Source organism: Pogonomyrmex barbatus, unplaced genomic scaffold, assembly GCF_055798465.1.
Source record: "Pogonomyrmex barbatus isolate J1 unplaced genomic scaffold, ASM5579846v1 scaffold8, whole genome shotgun sequence".
Lineage (NCBI taxonomy): Eukaryota > Metazoa > Arthropoda > Insecta > Hymenoptera > Formicidae > Pogonomyrmex > Pogonomyrmex barbatus.
Genome location: NW_028297182.1, coordinates 1,667,978 through 1,685,166, shown reverse-complemented (window position 1 = coordinate 1,685,166; position 17,189 = coordinate 1,667,978). Strand labels below are relative to the sequence as shown.

The 17,189-nt window shown below is 33.7% G+C and overlaps 5 protein-coding genes across 9 annotated transcripts; 3 read left to right on the top strand and 2 right to left on the bottom strand.

Moving 5' to 3' along the window:
* Nucleotides 1-3,256: 3,256 nt before the first annotated feature.
* Nucleotides 3,257-5,817, top strand: spt4 (Transcription elongation factor subunit spt4). Its single transcript, XM_011636308.3, has 4 exons — nt 3,257-3,525; nt 3,653-3,759; nt 4,193-4,248; nt 4,685-5,817. The coding sequence occupies exons 1-4, from the start codon at nt 3,457-3,459 to the stop codon at nt 4,801-4,803; spliced, it is 351 nt and encodes a 116-aa protein (XP_011634610.1). The 5' UTR covers nt 3,257-3,456; the 3' UTR covers nt 4,804-5,817.
* On the bottom strand, nt 4,447-8,401 carry LOC105425505 (uncharacterized). 2 transcript variants are annotated; one of them, XM_011636310.3, is made up of 7 exons: nt 7,543-8,401; nt 6,879-7,461; nt 6,400-6,778; nt 6,150-6,313; nt 5,898-6,039; nt 5,601-5,743; nt 4,447-5,455 (listed from the first exon to the last, which is right to left on the bottom strand). In XM_011636310.3, exons 1-7 carry the CDS (start codon nt 8,016-8,018, stop codon nt 5,237-5,239), a joined length of 2,106 nt encoding a protein of 701 aa, XP_011634612.2. In that variant the 5' UTR covers nt 8,019-8,401; the 3' UTR covers nt 4,447-5,236. The 2 variants fall into 2 exon arrangements, with proteins under 2 accessions (XP_011634612.2, XP_011634611.2); XM_011636309.3 differs by having other exon boundaries at nt 6,879-8,401.
* A 723-nt stretch (nt 8,402-9,124) lies between these two features.
* mago (mago, exon junction complex subunit) lies at nt 9,125-9,804 on the top strand. Its single transcript, XM_011636316.3, has one exon. The coding sequence runs from the start codon at nt 9,286-9,288 to the stop codon at nt 9,724-9,726; it is 441 nt and encodes a 146-aa protein (XP_011634618.1). The 5' UTR covers nt 9,125-9,285; the 3' UTR covers nt 9,727-9,804.
* A 150-nt stretch (nt 9,805-9,954) lies between these two features.
* LOC105425506 (uncharacterized) lies at nt 9,955-12,950 on the top strand. Of its 4 annotated transcripts, none has more exons than XM_011636311.2 (3): nt 9,955-10,468; nt 11,077-11,436; nt 11,623-12,950. In XM_011636311.2, the coding sequence occupies exons 2-3, from the start codon at nt 11,084-11,086 to the stop codon at nt 11,696-11,698; spliced, it is 429 nt and encodes a 142-aa protein (XP_011634613.2). In that variant the 5' UTR covers nt 9,955-10,468; nt 11,077-11,083; the 3' UTR covers nt 11,699-12,950. The 4 variants fall into 4 exon arrangements, with proteins under 4 accessions (XP_011634613.2, XP_011634614.2, XP_088940463.1 ...); XM_011636312.2 differs by lacking the exon at nt 9,955-10,468 and adding an exon at nt 10,563-10,584; XM_089084337.1 differs by lacking the exon at nt 9,955-10,468 and adding an exon at nt 10,594-10,615.
* An 803-nt stretch (nt 12,951-13,753) lies between these two features.
* LOC105425508 (lysophospholipase D GDPD1) lies at nt 13,754-16,914 on the bottom strand. Its single transcript, XM_011636317.3, has 7 exons — nt 16,628-16,914; nt 16,493-16,535; nt 15,947-16,128; nt 15,649-15,869; nt 15,408-15,541; nt 15,214-15,331; nt 13,754-15,132 (listed from the first exon to the last, which is right to left on the bottom strand). Exons 1-7 carry the CDS (start codon nt 16,749-16,751, stop codon nt 15,007-15,009), a joined length of 948 nt encoding a protein of 315 aa, XP_011634619.2. The 5' UTR covers nt 16,752-16,914; the 3' UTR covers nt 13,754-15,006.
* Between the last annotated feature and the right edge of the window lie 275 nt (nt 16,915-17,189).

Genomic DNA, 17,189 nt, shown 5'->3' with positions numbered 1-17,189 from the left:
CAACAAGAAATCTTACACTGAGCAGATGTCTTTGTCAGTACACATAGAAGATTTTTCAAATCAAGATTACAGACATCTTTTTCTTTCTCTTTGTATTCGTTTACGGAAAGAGAATGGCAAAATTTGGATCCCTATCGTACTATGACGTATATCGAGACGATATCGATAAATCCTACACTTGCCGCCACACTTCGTGACGTCCTCATGGGAGTACAAGTGCGTTGTGCGTGCGTGTGTACACGTGACAGATGATATTTTTCAACGCTCGTGCATGACGCCGATCGACGAATTAGCATCCACTTTACAATGGAACTCAGTTCGAGATACTCTACTTCTTTTTTTTTTTTTTATTTTTTTTTTACACAGGTCTTGTCACCTTCTCGTTACTGGCCGAGAGAAGAGATATTTGGACAAATTTGTCAGTTACACTCAGACACGTCTTTTTTTTTTTGTGATAGTGTTCTTCGTGTTCTATCGCCATATCTGTTCTTCTCCCATACTAAACTTGTTATTGAATTTGTTTGCGTAAGATGACTAATGCATGTCGCTGCGACGGGCATGCGACGAGAGTGAGAGACGCGCGATTTCGCTGAATCCAGATTTTCTAATAATTCGCAGAGAACCTCAGACCGCCTGTGTGATGATTAGGATTCAGTTATAGACGAGTTATAGACGATTAAAATAGACGTAGAGAGACATTAACATCTCGGTCAGATTTTAGTATGCATCTCGATACGAGTCTAACATATCGCTTCGTTTTCAAGCGGCTACTTCGTAGCTTTACAGTGCTTCCGTTCATCTTTCAGCTCCGAAAAAGCCGCTGTCGCCGTTCGCCAAATTTCGTCAGCTCGATAGGCAAAATAGCGCCAGTTTGTCAAGGTGAGAATAAAAATTAAAACTGCACGACGATGTGCAACTAACGATCACGTTGGTCGATTCGACATGACAGAGATCAACGAGCAAGGTAATCTGATTGACAAAAAAAGCAGAAAAGAAAGATATACAAATCTTATGTTACAAAGGAAAAAGTTAAGACTTGGTTCTCTTATTTTTCTATCTATCTATATATATATATATATATATATTTACTTAAATATATATATATATATATATTTACATAATTAAAATTAAACATATTTGTACGTTCAGATGTATACTTTTTGTTTTAGAGTAAATTTAAGTTAACATTAACAATAGCTGTAAATGTTAATTACAAATGTTATTATTCACAAGTTTCATATATTTTTACACTATGTTGAGGCTAATAATATCGATGATTGGCACGACGCTCATTGTGTTAATTTACATCTTGCCGAGTGATTCATCTCTTGTCCCAATTTGTTCGTTTTAGCTCTCTAAAGTCACCGGGAACGGATTTTCGATTCAAATTTACCGAACCGACTGTACGAGATAATGCTGCGCAAATCAAAGAGCGGTTACTGGCGTGGTGTCGATCGAAAACCAAAGAGTACGAGGTAAATAATGTGTGCATTGTGTCGTAACAAGTAATATCGATTCGGTAATCGAGGCAATCCTACGACTTATGTTCTTCGAAGAGAAGAGCGAGCGCTAGCGATAAATAAGAAAAGCTTAAGCTCCAGTTAAGAAATTTTCGTGCACAGATAACAGATCCTTCCCCTTCTGTTTCAGAATGTACAGCTTGAAAACTTCTCGACAAGCTGGAATAACGGCTTAGCATTCTGCGCGTTGATCCATCACTTCAGGCCGGATGCTTTCGATTACAATTCTCTACGCCCGGAAAATCGCAGGAAAAACTTCGAACTTGCTTTTACGAAAGCCGAGTAAGAATTTCGATTTATTCGACATTTATTTTGTATTTTTCGCGATGAGATGCGCCGAACAATCTTGGACTTTCAAGGATTAAATCCGTCCTTTTTGCTAACCTGGCAAATCCAAGAACTTCTCTCTTTCTTGCAGCGAAGTCGCTGGAATTGCGCCGTTACTCGACGTCGAAGACATGGTGATGATGCAACGACCGGATTGGAAGTGCGTCTTCACCTATGTTCAGTCCATCTATCGTCGCTTCAAGGATGAGGACTAGCGCACGGCTAACTGTGAAAACGCAGCAGCAGCAGCAGCAGCAGCAGCAGCAGCAGCATAATTCCACTTTATGCCAAGACATTACCGCTACTTGTAGAACAAAGTTTTTTTAACTCATGCGTGTAAAGAGCAGTAGCCATATCTTTTTTTTACATACAGTCAGTTTGGTATTCCGGTGGCTATATATGTGAGCCAAACTGCGTAATAAGCGTAGAATTTCAGATTCAGAGACAATATTTTCCGATAATGATGATGATGATGATGATGATGATGATGATGAGGATGATAATGGCGATGATGATGTTGATGATATTAAATTGACATCAAATTTCACAATCGCGTGAGAAGCTATGCATTCGTACATGTCTTATATTTTCATATCTCGCATATTTCCCTGGCACACAGCCTTACTAACGTGTAACTACTACTTTCTACCGATGCTGATGCAACGGCTGATGATTTCTATGAAATTACACAAAATATCCACGTGTAAGCGAAACGCAGAATCTTTCGCTGCCAAGTGACGTTAGCGTCGATATTATAAAACTAATAAAAATGTCTTGAGAATACCAAAGATTTCTCAAATAAATATGTGATACGAGAAGAATCCTTTTAGTTACTCTCCCGATACTCTTTATTAATTTTTAAGCTTAAATCCTCGCAATTTGAATTTTCGAATGCAAAGTTGTAGAAATTTTGAGAATAGCGATTCTTAAAGTTGCTAGCATTTCTTATTTGAATATATTCTTTTGATACTTTGTCAATTTTGAACATTCAAAATTATCGAACCTTAGCACAGATTGCTTTCGTTTTTATCCAACTATTGATAACTTATGTTTACATGCTATAAAAATTCGAATTTTTCAATAAAAATAAAACAAAAAAAAATATTATTAGCTAAAAATATCAATACTATTATATTTGATTGTACTTGAAAATTTAAATTTTCAAAAGCTGTAAGAACCTGCGCACAATAGAATAAATATTAGGAACAGGAATAAATATTAAATTTTGGAAACCAAAAATTTGGAATAAAAATTAAATATAATGCGCAATGAATATAAATAAATAAAATAAAGTCATATCTTATACTTACTTGTATTCAGTGTGCGTTGTATTTAATTTTTATTTCGAATTTTCATTTCCAAAATTTAATATTTATTTTTGTTCCTAATATTTGCTCCATCGTGCGCAAGCCCTAAATTTAACCTAACCTCAATTTAATTCTACCTAACCTAAATCTGTTATTTATTTGTTATCATCCGCGCGTCGCTACATATTGCAGAAAGATTTCAAAGTAATTCGAATTACTTCTCTTATTTATAACGTAATAAATCGCTTATTGTTTTACCTGACATATTATTTATCACGTATTATTACGTGCATATAATAACAATGTCAATGGAGACCGTGCCGAAAGATTTACGTGGATTAAGAGCATGTTTGGTATGCTCTTTGGTTAAGGTGTGTATTTCATTAATTTTATTTTACATCATTATGACAATCAGTTAATTAACTGGGCTGTGATTGCGACAATTGCAGAATTTATTTGTATTTTCGAAATGATTGCAATCATAATTTCACTTTGCAGACTTTCGACCAATTCGAATTAGACGGATGTGACAATTGTGACGAATTTCTTCGTATGAAGAACAATAAGGATAATGTTTTCGACTGTACGAGTTCAAACTTTGATGGGTAATAAATAGCAATAGATATGCAATTATTCATACAATATAGATTTATGCATATAGATTAACTTTTATATTGATTTAATTTACTTTTTTCTAGTTCTAAGAATTAGAAAAAGCTAAAGAATGACATAGATGGAAATTAGAATTAATAGACATTGGTAGAAATAACTACAAGCTTAATTTTAAAAATACACATTAGCTATTTCACAAATATATTTAGTTTAGCAACTGTTTTGCATTTATAAGTGGAAATTATTAAGAATATCAAATCAAAAGGATGACATACTAATTTTAATTTTTTACTTATATCTTAAATTTAGTTAATCTAAATATCAATTGTCTTTGAATTAAATGTCTTATTTCAATAAGAGATTATATTGTAAAGAAAAAATCGATTTTCACATATGTTTACTTTAGCTGCTTGTTTTACTTTCTAGAATGATTGCTGTAATGAGTCCAGAAGATAGTTGGGTGTGCAAGTGGCAAAGAATAAGTAAGTAACTAATAAATTTCTAATTTTTATAAATTATTACCGACATGCAACTTTCTTGTTATGTCTCTGCTTTTGGATTTCCTTAAGAATTTGTTTTAGATTTTTATTTTAAAGTTGTAAAGTCAATAAAATATAAACTCTTCGATACATTCATCCCGGTATTACTTGTGTATGTTTTTAAATTATTTATGATACATATTTAGATGCTTCAATAAATATATTTCTGAGATTTTCATTCTTAAACTTATAGTACATTTATACAGACATATTCTTACAAATGCCAGTATGTATTTATCTAGGAACATATATGCGTAGCATATATTATAAAGATTTATTCAAGTAAAATACTATGCGAACTCTCAAAGTTAAAATTTTATCTCAGTCTAATTATGTCGTAATGGCCAATGTTAATAAGAGATTCTATTCTCTTTCTCAGATCGTTTTTGCAAAGGTGTTTATGCCATATCAGTATCAGGACGACTTCCAGCTGGTGTCATCAGAGAAATGAAGAGCAGAGGAATAGTGTATAGGCCGCGTGACACGAGTCAACGTTAATTACTAGAAATGCCTATGTAAATAATGTAATATTAAATTTTTTCTTAACACTTGTATAATCATACAGATCAACTAAAATACGATCTCATTGTTCGTTTTCTCAGCCAAATATGCAAATATATTTGCATGGCCAATTTAATGACAGAGTATTGTATATATCTGCTAGCATCAAAAATTTCTGAAAAGTATAAGTTTGATAAATAATTTATACGAATATTGATTCTGCGATTTACTTTACTTATATACATGCGTAATCTCGCTATATAAAATGCAAATTTTATCAGCATTCTATTGAAAGATTTTGAAAGATGATTTTGAAAGATGATTTTGAAAGATGATTTTTAATGTAAATTTCTGTATATTACATTAATAAGATCTGTATGTGAATATTCATAATTTGCATTTGAAAACATTGCAATGTGAAGATTAGTATTTAAATGTGACTTCCTGGGCATATAGCTGATTGGCAAAGTAAAGAGTATCGCATCACTGGCAATTGATTGTTTACGCAATTGAGCCATAAATTCGCGCATGTTACGTGATAATTATTATCGTTATACACGACTCGACCACTTGTGATGACTGTCAAGCACAAAGAACAGGGTACACATTCACCCTGATGTAACGGCCAAGCGGGGAGCTCGGTAACAATCTGAAATATATTAACAGAATGTATTCTAAAACACATGAAAGTGGATACATATATTAGGAAAAAAAATATAATATATATGTAAAAGAATTAATAAAATCAATTAAGTATGTAGAAAAACAACAAAATTCATACAGATAATATTTACCGGAATGTTTGCATAAAAAGGTTCCATTTCAGCCCAGATTCGATCAATGTCCATTAAAAGATCATCGAATCCAATAATATTTATGTCCAACTCTTTGTATGAAAAATTAACGCGTCTGCAAACAGCTGCAACTTCAGCTAATTCTAATGTGACAAAATATATTTTCTATTTTTAGATATATTCCGTTATATACTTCGAATAAATAATATACATAATACATATTTAATTATTTAACATTTTCGCAATCCTTTCCAAAAATGTTTTATAAGATATAGTTCTCGGCTGGAAAATACCTACGGCAAAGAAAGTTATATCCCTGGGCAGAATTTAAAACTTCCTGTAGGACTAATTCCGACGTTATATTGGTAAATATATTGGCTGCAACTTGTAGTAGCAAAACACAACTTTCCATATATTGCTTCCATTCCCAATAAATAGTCTGCAACAAGAAAGTACTTTGTATCTATGTATACATCTCGTATACATAATATGTATATATACATCTCAAACGCATACTCAACATGATAATTCGATTATGTGCGTGTATACCTGCTGTGGAGCTTCTATAACTTGTTCTTCCTCTACATTAGAAGGCAAAAATGATTTAAGATCTAAGCTAGGTACAGATCCAGAACGTGGCAGTGCTTCGGATGGACCGCTAATCAACTCTATACTATTTATCGAGATAGCATCCTCTTTTTGAACATTCTTTCCTAAGGATATAATATACACTACTAGATTCAAGCAAAGTGGGATGTAAGCGGAATAAAATAAAAACTGTGAGCATGAGAGCACTAACCTGCTTCTACCAACTGTGCTTCGATTCCGTCGTCAAGCTTTAGATTATTTAACGATTCAGACACTTCAGATACAAAGTTCAAATCTGCTAAGTTACCACTGTCAGCGTTAGTGTTCAGCGTTTTAAATTCAAAATCCGCAAACATGTTACTAAAGCTCTCGGTATCCAAAGCATCTGATATCGGGGGATTAACCGGTGGCTGTTCCGCCGACATGAACTCCCCGAATTCGTCGGCCGGCTGATTGTTAAAAGTTAAATCTAAGCTCGCATCGTTTGCAACGGACGTTTCCTGAACTAGTTCGCGCAACGCGCTGTACTTATCCTCGACTTGTTGCAAACTCATTAAATCTCGTTGAACAGAATCAGACATTTCTACGGCCTACGTAGATAAACGTATAAATCAGCAAAAAATATATATCGACACAGACATAAGACACGTTTGCTCTACGCAAGACTGGCAGATCTACTGCGTCATTTACCTTTGGTGTTAGCTCCACTTTAGGTAATACCTCTTTGTCACCGCTGACAGGCTCCGCTATACCCGCCAGATTGTTGATACTGTCACCGTAATCCTTAGGCGTGTCGTTATTTCTGATCACAGTGTCTTTAAGTATTACTGTTTTGGATTGATTCTTTATTCCACATTTGGGAAACAGGTTGGACGTGGATTCTATCACGGACTGATCCTTGCACGAATATGACAGATTTGCGGGTGCGGGAGTGCGAATTTGGGTATTGATATGCACGACTTTCGTCCCGATGGCGTTTCTCTTGACTTTGTCAACCGTTTTCTTCACTCCTAGATTATGATTAGCGAGTCTGCTACCGATCGCGGAACCCTGCTTACTGTCCCAGATCGGCATTGCGGAGACGCTGGGGATCGGGGCGCTTTGAAACTCTGTAAACTCATCACAGGACTCATCGAAAGACGATGCAGACGGAATATCGGCTTGAACACGCTGACTTTGTCTTATGTCTTTAAACAAATTATTGAAAGTACCCCCAGCTGCGCCAGATATTTGAGCCTTGCTGTCGAAACTGGATGACTTTCCTAGTGCATTGCTGGAAAAGGATATACTCGCATCAGGCACTGCGTTCACATAGGCTCTAGCCCTAGTTTTCCCCTTAACGTCAGGAACGTACTTCCCATCAATCCCAAGGCTACTATTACCGAGCTCCTCGTAGTGCTGAAGCTTCAGGGCGTTTGCCTGCATGCAGGCAGGCTGCAGATTCATCAGGCAATCTATGTTCAGGTAGGGCGTCGGCGGGAAGGGGAGTAAATGCAATATGTCGAGACTATTGAAGGTATAGGACGTCTGGGCGGCTGCCACGAGAGCCAGCACGATATACAGCTCCTGCTCGGTTAACTGTCCAGCGTACTTCTGGTTGGCCAGGCTCCATATATGTCCGAGCACCTCCGTGGGCAGCTGGCTGGTGAGCAACAGCGGGAACACCTTGTTGGTGTCGACGAGCAACTCTGTCTGCACGCCATTCGACCTGACCCGATCCTCCCGCACCGCCTCCCACACCATTTTATAGATCGGCGGCAGGGTGGTCGAGTTGGTCCACAGCCAGCTCGGCAGCTGGTTCAGTCTCTTATTCGCGTGGCTCTTGTTCATGTTCTACACCCGCGACGTGGACCCGGACGGCGGCGAACCTCACCCTCCCCCCCCCCCGCTCGCAGGAACTGTCTCGCCTCGGAGCGGATTTACGTGAACTCGTCGAGCAGCATGAGCTCGCCGTTCAGGCTGCTAGCTTGATACATACATCGACATTGGCGACATCACGAAGTGGAGGTCGAGCGTTACCTTAACGTCGGTCGCGCGAACGCTCGAGGATCATGGTGCGAACATTGTCTTTCTTCCACATGACGATGTTCACCGTTGCGACGAACACGCAATGGAACCCGTACACGCCTAATCCTTGTGTCAACCAACGTCAACTGACGCGAGTGACGTCAATCCCGTCACCGTCAGTACTTTGACACGTGACCTAACATTACCCGACAACGTACGACAGCGCATCATTGCGATTGCGTTCCGATATTCACTGCCAGTATTGAAAATCTATAATATATGTGATATGAACTATATACTTCCATTACAGTGACAGTGAACGGAATCTTAGATTTGTTCGTTACACCTTCTGCAGTGCGCTTCTGCACTTTTCAAGTTCTTGAGTTTTCTTTAAATTTCGGTCTGTTCTTTTTAGCTAAACTGATTACACAGCTCATTTTTTCTCTTTTCTTCTTCACATGAAAAAAGAGAAAAAATAAACTGTGTAAGAAGTTCAAAAGATTTTAATTAAAAGAAACAAGTTATCTTTGTGACTTTTTTTACATTTATCGTGTGTCGACTAAAAAAATTGATGTAAAAATAGACTTGTTCTTTTTAGCCGAAAATAGGCCTATTCTTTTTAATTGAATTTCTTTAATTAAATTCAATTTATCTTTTTTTTCTCTCCTCATGTTGGAGAGAAAAAAAGAAAAAATGGACTATGCAAGTTCAGCTAAAAAGAACAGACCTAATATTGCGCGGCTTATCTCTCCTTTTTTTTCTTCATTTTTTTTTTCTTCATATTGAAGAAAAAGGAAAAAAGATGAACAAAAGGCAGCTAAAGAGGTAGCTAAAAAGAATGAAAAATAGATTTATATTAAAAACAGTCTTATATTTGAGGCCATCTTAAGAATTTATAAGCCAAGTCACAGAGTTGTATGATTTATCAAATTCGCTGCATGAGAAAGCGGTTTAATGTTTGGTAATGGCGCCATCAAACATTTATCAAGAACCATCAGACAAATTGAAGCATATCCCGCATCTATATCTAAGTTGACGAGGTTATCTGCCACTGATCTTCATCGTCGAGTCGATCAATTGATTAGCGAGAATGTCGACCGATTTCTACATACGCTATTACGTCGGCCACAAGGGCAAGTTCGGGCACGAGTTCCTGGAGTTCGAGTTCCGGCCGGACGGTAAGCTGCGCTACGCCAACAATTCCAACTACAAGAACGATACGATGATACGCAAGGAGGCATACGTGCACCAATGCGTGATGGAGGAGCTCAAGCGCATTATCCAGGACTCGGAAATTATGCAAGAGGACGACTCGCTTTGGCCGCAGCCGGACCGCGTCGGCCGCCAAGAGCTGGAGATCGTCATCGGTGACGAACACATATCGTTCACCACCTCCAAGACCGGCTCTCTGCTCGACGTGAACCAGTCGCGGGACCCGGAAGGTTTACGGTGCTTCTACTACCTCGTACAGGATCTCAAATGTCTGGTGTTCTCCCTGATAGGGCTACATTTCAAGATCAAGCCCATATAAACATCTCAACTTCGTCCAAAGACCTCTGTAATCCCCTGTATTCCCCTATTTTAATAAAACACGCTATAGCTATTTGTACATTTCTGTGCTTTTTTTTTTTTTTATTTAACTCGTGAACCTCTCGAGGTAACCTCTCGATGTAATCTTCATAGCTAAACTAATATATATTGTATTTAAAATGAGACGTATGTGTGTTTGAGATTTGACGAAAGCGAGAAAAAAGATTTTAGAATGGTCTAGTGCGGCGATAAGCGACAGGTTTTCGGGTCGATAAGTCAAGTTAAATTGTGTTCTATTTTAGTCACGAAATTACTATAAATACCATAGGTTTGATTTTGATCGAGGATTCAGTCGGGTCTGAGAGAAAGCAAAGGACAGACATATATTCGTCGCACTAAAGTGATCGTTGGATCGCCAAGTGTTTATCTTAAGATTATATATATATATATATATAAAATGTGTAAAGAATAAATAAAGAATAAATTAAACTGAGATTACTCAATACATAAAGATGATGACTAAATGTAATTAAAACGTAGCAAAAAAATAATAATTATAGGTAGAATAACAACAATGCCTCATACAACTTGCTATCATTGTTTGGATACGATCTTGCGTGCTATTCCTAACCTCAACACGAAAGCTTTCGCTTTTCGCTTTTCTCCATGCGAAAGTAGATGAAGCAAAAAAAGAGGTTAAAGCACTCAGAACTTTGTACAGATTCGTGAGGAAAAAAAAACAGGTAAAATTACTTAATTTAATTACGTCGAAAAAAATATGAAACTATTGATGCAGATGCGTCAATAGTTTAAGTTGCATACTCTTTATCATTAGGAACCCCCCCCCCTCCTCCGTAAAGTTTGTTGCGATAATATTCATTTTTACCGATGTAGATTAAGATATCTTTATTTTTTTTAGTTTTAAGAAAAAATGAGCAAATTAAACAAATTAATCTTAGATTACATTGATAGAAATAGACGTTAGAAAAAATAATGACCATTTCTACTAATATAGATTAATTTTAACCTCTGTTTTATTCACTTTTTATTCTTTTTAATTCTAAGAATTACAAGAAAATAAAGACTAAATTAAACTGAGATTACTCATCTACATTAATAGAAATAGATATTAGAAAAAAGTAATGTTCATTTCTACTAAGTAGATTAACTTTAATCTAGAGTTAATTAATTTTTTTATCTCTTCAGCTCTAAGAATTAGAAGAAGATAAAAAATTAATTGATTGAGATTAAAATTAATCTACATTGATATAAATGAACATAAATGTTTTATTGAGTAAAATTTAAATATCACAAGCAGAATGTATTATTGATCATGCACTCTCAATTGCAGATGCAAGATGTTGGCTGGTACACATAACAATAAGAACAAGAGTACCAAAGATCATGAGGAATGTGAAAATCACAAGAATTGTGAGGACTATTTTGTCACAGACTCGGTCCACGAGAGATTTCGACGGACATATGTTCGTTGTGATGATTGTAAACAGAATATTTTGGGGAATGAGACTGCCATAAGAAAGCACTTTAATGATTCACATCCCTCAGACAAACACTGTCATTATTGCAAAGGTAAAGTGTTTATATATAGAAAAGTTACGACGATGGACGATGAGGAGTCATCAGAGAGCTTCGTGTATCACAAATGCAAACACAACGAACCACTCGAGGAAAACACGTCAGACAAACCAATGTAAATGTTACTATCGCTATAATTTTTAAACATATTATTGAATTTGATACTTTTAATAGAAATGTGTGTGAATATATGGGAGATTATGAAACCAATCAAGTGCAATTCTTAATAATGAGAGATGAGTTTTAACAAGTCATTTAAACAAATTAGAAATTATCTTATCTGAATGTATCTATGTTCTAGAAGAAATACTCAGCAGATCATCAGTTTTTTGACATCTATTAATTTATTATTATATACAATACACTGCGTCTTTTGATCAATAATCAATGATAAAAAGTATTCGATTTTTAAGCCTCCAATCTGTATATCTTACTATTTATAAGTGATTATGACTCTCTATTCCATTAGACTTTAAATAAGGAATTGATATTAATTGATATTAATTATATATATTCTATAAACATAAATATTGATAATAATTGATAATAATTTTATATAATGAATATATGACAAACATTTGACTTTTACATTCCAAATGTTTTTTAAAATATAATATCTAGAAATAATTTTTTATTATAAATTTCGGATATTGAATTGAGTGTTAATCATGTACTTTATAATATAAATATTGACAAATAATATACATAATAATATACAATTCTATATACATTTGTATATATGAAATGATACTTCCATATTTATAAGATAAATAATTTATTTATATATCACATTAATTTTTCTTGTAAAAAGGATACAAGATTAATAAGTTAATATAGTATAGTTATTTAATAATATATTAAATTATAATATAAAGATAAATATAAAGTTATTTTTCTTGATATAATTTTACGTATAAATTTTTATTGCATTGAACATAAAAAATTCTCATTGTAATTAAAATATTCTTGAATTTTAGATTCTTTAAAATATGTTTGTATATATATTTTACATATTTCTTAAAATATGTATATTTTACATATTTTTTATATGTATATATGTATATATGTGTTAGATACTTTTTGTCACTTGAAGATCTTTCAAAATATATATTAAGATAGACATCATATTATCAGCAATCAATGCAGTAAAAAAATAAAGTACAAAATGTTATACAAGTGTAAAAAATGATACTGGTAACAAAATATGAATATTGTAAACGATTCCTAAATGTGATCTTTTCATAAATCTTTTCATAGATATTAATTTTATTTACAATTGCAATATTTTTCTTTTTTCGTGATGAAACGAATTGTAGAAACTCAGAAATGAAAAAAATAAATGAAAGTATAAACATATAGTTACAGACATACGTTTTTTACCATATGAGATGTATATATTATTTTCATATGGGTGAAAGAACAATTATTTATTATAGAATGAAAACTTATATTATAAACTTTGAGCTTTACAAATACACAAAAGTTAATTCCAAGTACAAAGGTACATGAATTTGTACATAGTTGCGTTTATTTTTCTATACTTAACATTCATTGTAAAACATTTCCGATATTTCAATTATACATTATAAGATTTCGATTATTTAATAGAAACAATGAATATTAACAAAATCTGCTATGTTATTTATTTAATTCCTTCCTCCTATATGTAAAGTACATTTATAAAGTTAAATAAATAATTTATTTAAATATATAGAATATAATATATATGTATGCATAAATTTGTAAATTTACTTTTAAAATATCTTCTTGTGGCATTAATAAAAAAAAAGTTGCGCTATTGAAACACGTAAAAATAATATATTTGTAAGTATAATTATATAACTATTCAAAAATTCTAATAGTTTCAATAAATCAGAATCATAAATAAAGATTACACGTAACATTACATGAATTCTATGACTATCTCATAAGACAGCATATAAATGTATAATTTTTCTTACATTTTATATAACCACAAATATTGATACTTTTCACATCTGTTTGATAATCTTATATATTATTCTTTATCTGAATATGTATATTGTATACATATATAATGGCACATATACACACAGATCTTTTATATATAAAAAACAGCCTAAATATAAATTATATATAATACATATAATAAGTTAGAAAAGATGTGTTATCATTACATGTTTTATAAATGTGTGAGCTGCACTTGCATATGTTGTTAACATAATATTTCTTTAGTTTGGTATTGTTTTTCTATTTAAAAGATTAGAAAAGTACATATATCCAACATATATATATTCATAAACGATTACGAGTTATATTAGTTGCAAAATGCCCTGTATGCAAATACACGATATAACTTTGTATGTAGGATATACTTCAGACATGGATGCAGCGCTGAAGAAGGATAACTCTCTCTCTCTCTCTCTCTCTCTCTCTCTCTCTCTCTCTCTCTCTCTCTCTCGTGAAGAATATACATATATTAAATTGTACAATGATTAATACTGATTATCATGCTGGAACTCTATCTCATAAATACAATGTAAATATCATATTCATCAAATATAACATTTGCACAAGTATACATAAATTTATTTCTTTATTTAATAGAACTAGTCCTGATAAGGTTTTATCGATTTCAGTTTCTCAATACGATTACGAGACTGCCACAGACTTTTATCACATTCACGTTTTACGAAAAGGGAATTCCTTATATCACACCCATTTATACTAAGGACATATCACGGTCTGCGTAGCTCGATATTTCTCTTTTCACATAAAACATTCTTTTCACGAATCTATGAAGATTAAAAATTATTTAACAAATGCATCAGATCAGACTATATATTATTCAAAGCATTTGAATATTGGGCTAAGTTAACGCTGGCCCCAGAGAGATGTAATAATCAATAGATTTGTACCAAAAATTGGGATATGCATGCAGGCTTCTTATAATGTGCGAATCGTTTTCCTTACAATAAATCTAAGTGTGAAAAAATATTATAAATAAAATTTTTGACAAAAAAAATAAATCGTTAAATATTTTTTTATATTATGTAAAGATAAAGCGTACCTATCTTATAAATAAAAATAAAATATATAAAATCTGAATGGATTCTAATGGCAAATTAAATGGAAGTACGCGTTATAATTATACTGTATATTGTGTGTAAAAATCATCTATTAAATAGGTGCGCAGATACTATGTTAAAATAATCGTAATAATACAATATTAGCTTAAATTTCGAAATTAATAGCAATTAAATTGCAAAAAGCCTCGTTTTTCAATGAAGCAAAAAAAAATGTAAAAAGAGAAACAAATGGAAGATTTACGAGGCCAGAGCAATCTTATTCCATGAATGAATACCTGCACCCATGATTATATTAATATAACAATAAACTGCAACGTGCAATGTACACGTGCGTAATGCACACTGTGCGCAATTTCACAATTAACGAATCAATTTGTACGGGTTATCGCAATTATGGAAAAATTGATTTTAATTGGCATTTATACGCAGAACATAAGCAAATAGTTTTGCTTTGCTTATAAAAAATATACTACTTTATTTAATCTGCAGCTTATATAGCTTATATAGCTCTCTTATCGTGGCAGATATCTTTTCTCACAGACATAAATAATTCCGCGAATTTCCTTCATAAATTGCATTATCTGATGTGTGTACTTTTTCGAAAGCTATCCAGTACCTCATTCTATCGCATTATTTTTTAAAAATAGTTTTAATCTCGTTGGATAATCTGTCATCACGCCAGTTGCTCCCAATTCAAATGCTCTTTTAAATTCTTCATCTTTATTCAAGACCCAAAAGTAAACCTGTATAAGCATATAAATGAATTATATTAAGAATCAATTGATATAGTCAAATATGAGTTAATTGTAATTGTATATACTTACATGTATGCCCCGCGCTCTTAAATGATTAAATAAACACGGTCTCATTAATAGTACATTAATCGTACGCACTACCAACTTTTCTAGCGGTAGAAATGTTGGACTTGGGCCACCTTTTCGTCTAAAATAAAAATATAAGAAAATTATTTTTGTTATAATTCCATTGGAATTACAAAGACATAAAACATCTTAGTTACCGCAAATAGATTGAAGGCAAGAAAATCTCAAGATGCGTTTCTTTCAATGGTATAAATGGCAACAAGCCAGTATACATGAGAAATATTAACATCGTCACGCGTTGCATCGAAAACAATAAGTTTACATTTGGATTCTGCAAGAAAATCAAGATGATAAATGCTATCAGTTTTTATGTTCGTTATGCTCCAAATATATTAATTTAGAAATATTGGTTTTTAGTAGATATGCATATTAATGTACCATTTTATAACATTTCTGTGTAACTTCATCGCTAAAGTTTCCCCAAACTGTATATTCCTCTCTGTTGAATTCTTTTATAAGATCAGAAACTTTGGATATAAGTTGGTCGTTGTTGATCTTAATATCAATGTTAATAGGGATATCAGGGAATGCCTCAAAGACCTCTCGTAACAAGGCGAATTGCCGATCTTCTTCCCTCGCTGAACCAATGTACTCCACATCTGTTTAACTACAGTTCTTAAATAATTTTGTTCGTTTAAAATGTATAGTCTTTTCTTAGAATAATAAATAGCAATACCTGGATCAAAATCAATTGGTAAACGTTGCTTCAAAAGTGGTAAATCTTTATAATCCAATTCAGAGATATTTTTGTCTATACCAGTACTGCGTAAAAGATTCTGATCATGAGAAACTACTACTTCGCCATCTCTTGTAAGATGACAGTCTAATTCCAACATTTGTGTCCCGATAGATACTGCTCTGCAATTGTAAAAATTCAAACAGATAGCTTTTGTGACTTTATCTTTATGTTTATGCAAATATATATATTATATATAAATTTTTATATATCATTTAACAAAAATAAAGATATTCTAAAAATTTTTAATGTTTAAATGCTTGATATTGTAAAAAATAAACATAGAACAAAAGATATTAATTTTCCTGAAGGGTATTACGTTTAGATGAATATGTGAAACGAGATCATCATAATAGATATGCACATTACGTCACATATTTCGCAAGTTATATGATGATAAAGCTCCGCGTTGATTAATATACAAGATAACAAAGCATTTTCATTGATTCGTGCGAATTATGAATAAACAATATCTTATTAACTAACCGTCTGAATGCGCACATCGTGTTCTCGTAGCTCTCGCCGGCCCCTAAAATGAGATTCGCATGCATAAGAAAAATTAATAAAGTTCGCGAATAACGCAGGTATCGCGAATGATAAACAAAGGGAGGGACGACTCACCACCCCGGTGGCTGATGTGCTGGCACAAAAATTTCACCTTCTTCTTCTTGTGCAGCAGAGTGGGATACTTGAACAGTATCATCGAGGTCAGCATGTAGCCACCGATCAGCGTGTACAGCAACATCCTTGGCTCTCCTTGGTGCCCGTCGTGTCGCGCGCGATCCACTCATCCGCCGTCGAACATAACGAAACGCTGGGCGCTGGGGGGACGTGCGGCCAAACGACGAACGCAAATAAACGGAGGGAGCAGACGACGGCGCAAGTGTGACAGAAAACCTAGGCCCTGAATCACGCACCCTTAAGAATGGCGTGTCGCGCGAGCGCGCGCGCTCCCGTGTCGACTCCGTTTTTTTCCCCGTGCGCGTCACAATCGGCCGCCAATCAGACGGCGGCCGTCACGTTAACGACGCTTTTGATCTCGATTTAATTTTGTTTCATCTTTTTTTAAATTCCAACATCTGTCTCTAGTGAGTATGCAGATTAACTTTAATCTCGATTTAATTTTTTGTATGTCGATGTATTTTTTTTTATCCTCGTTTAATTCTGAAATTAAAGAAAAAGA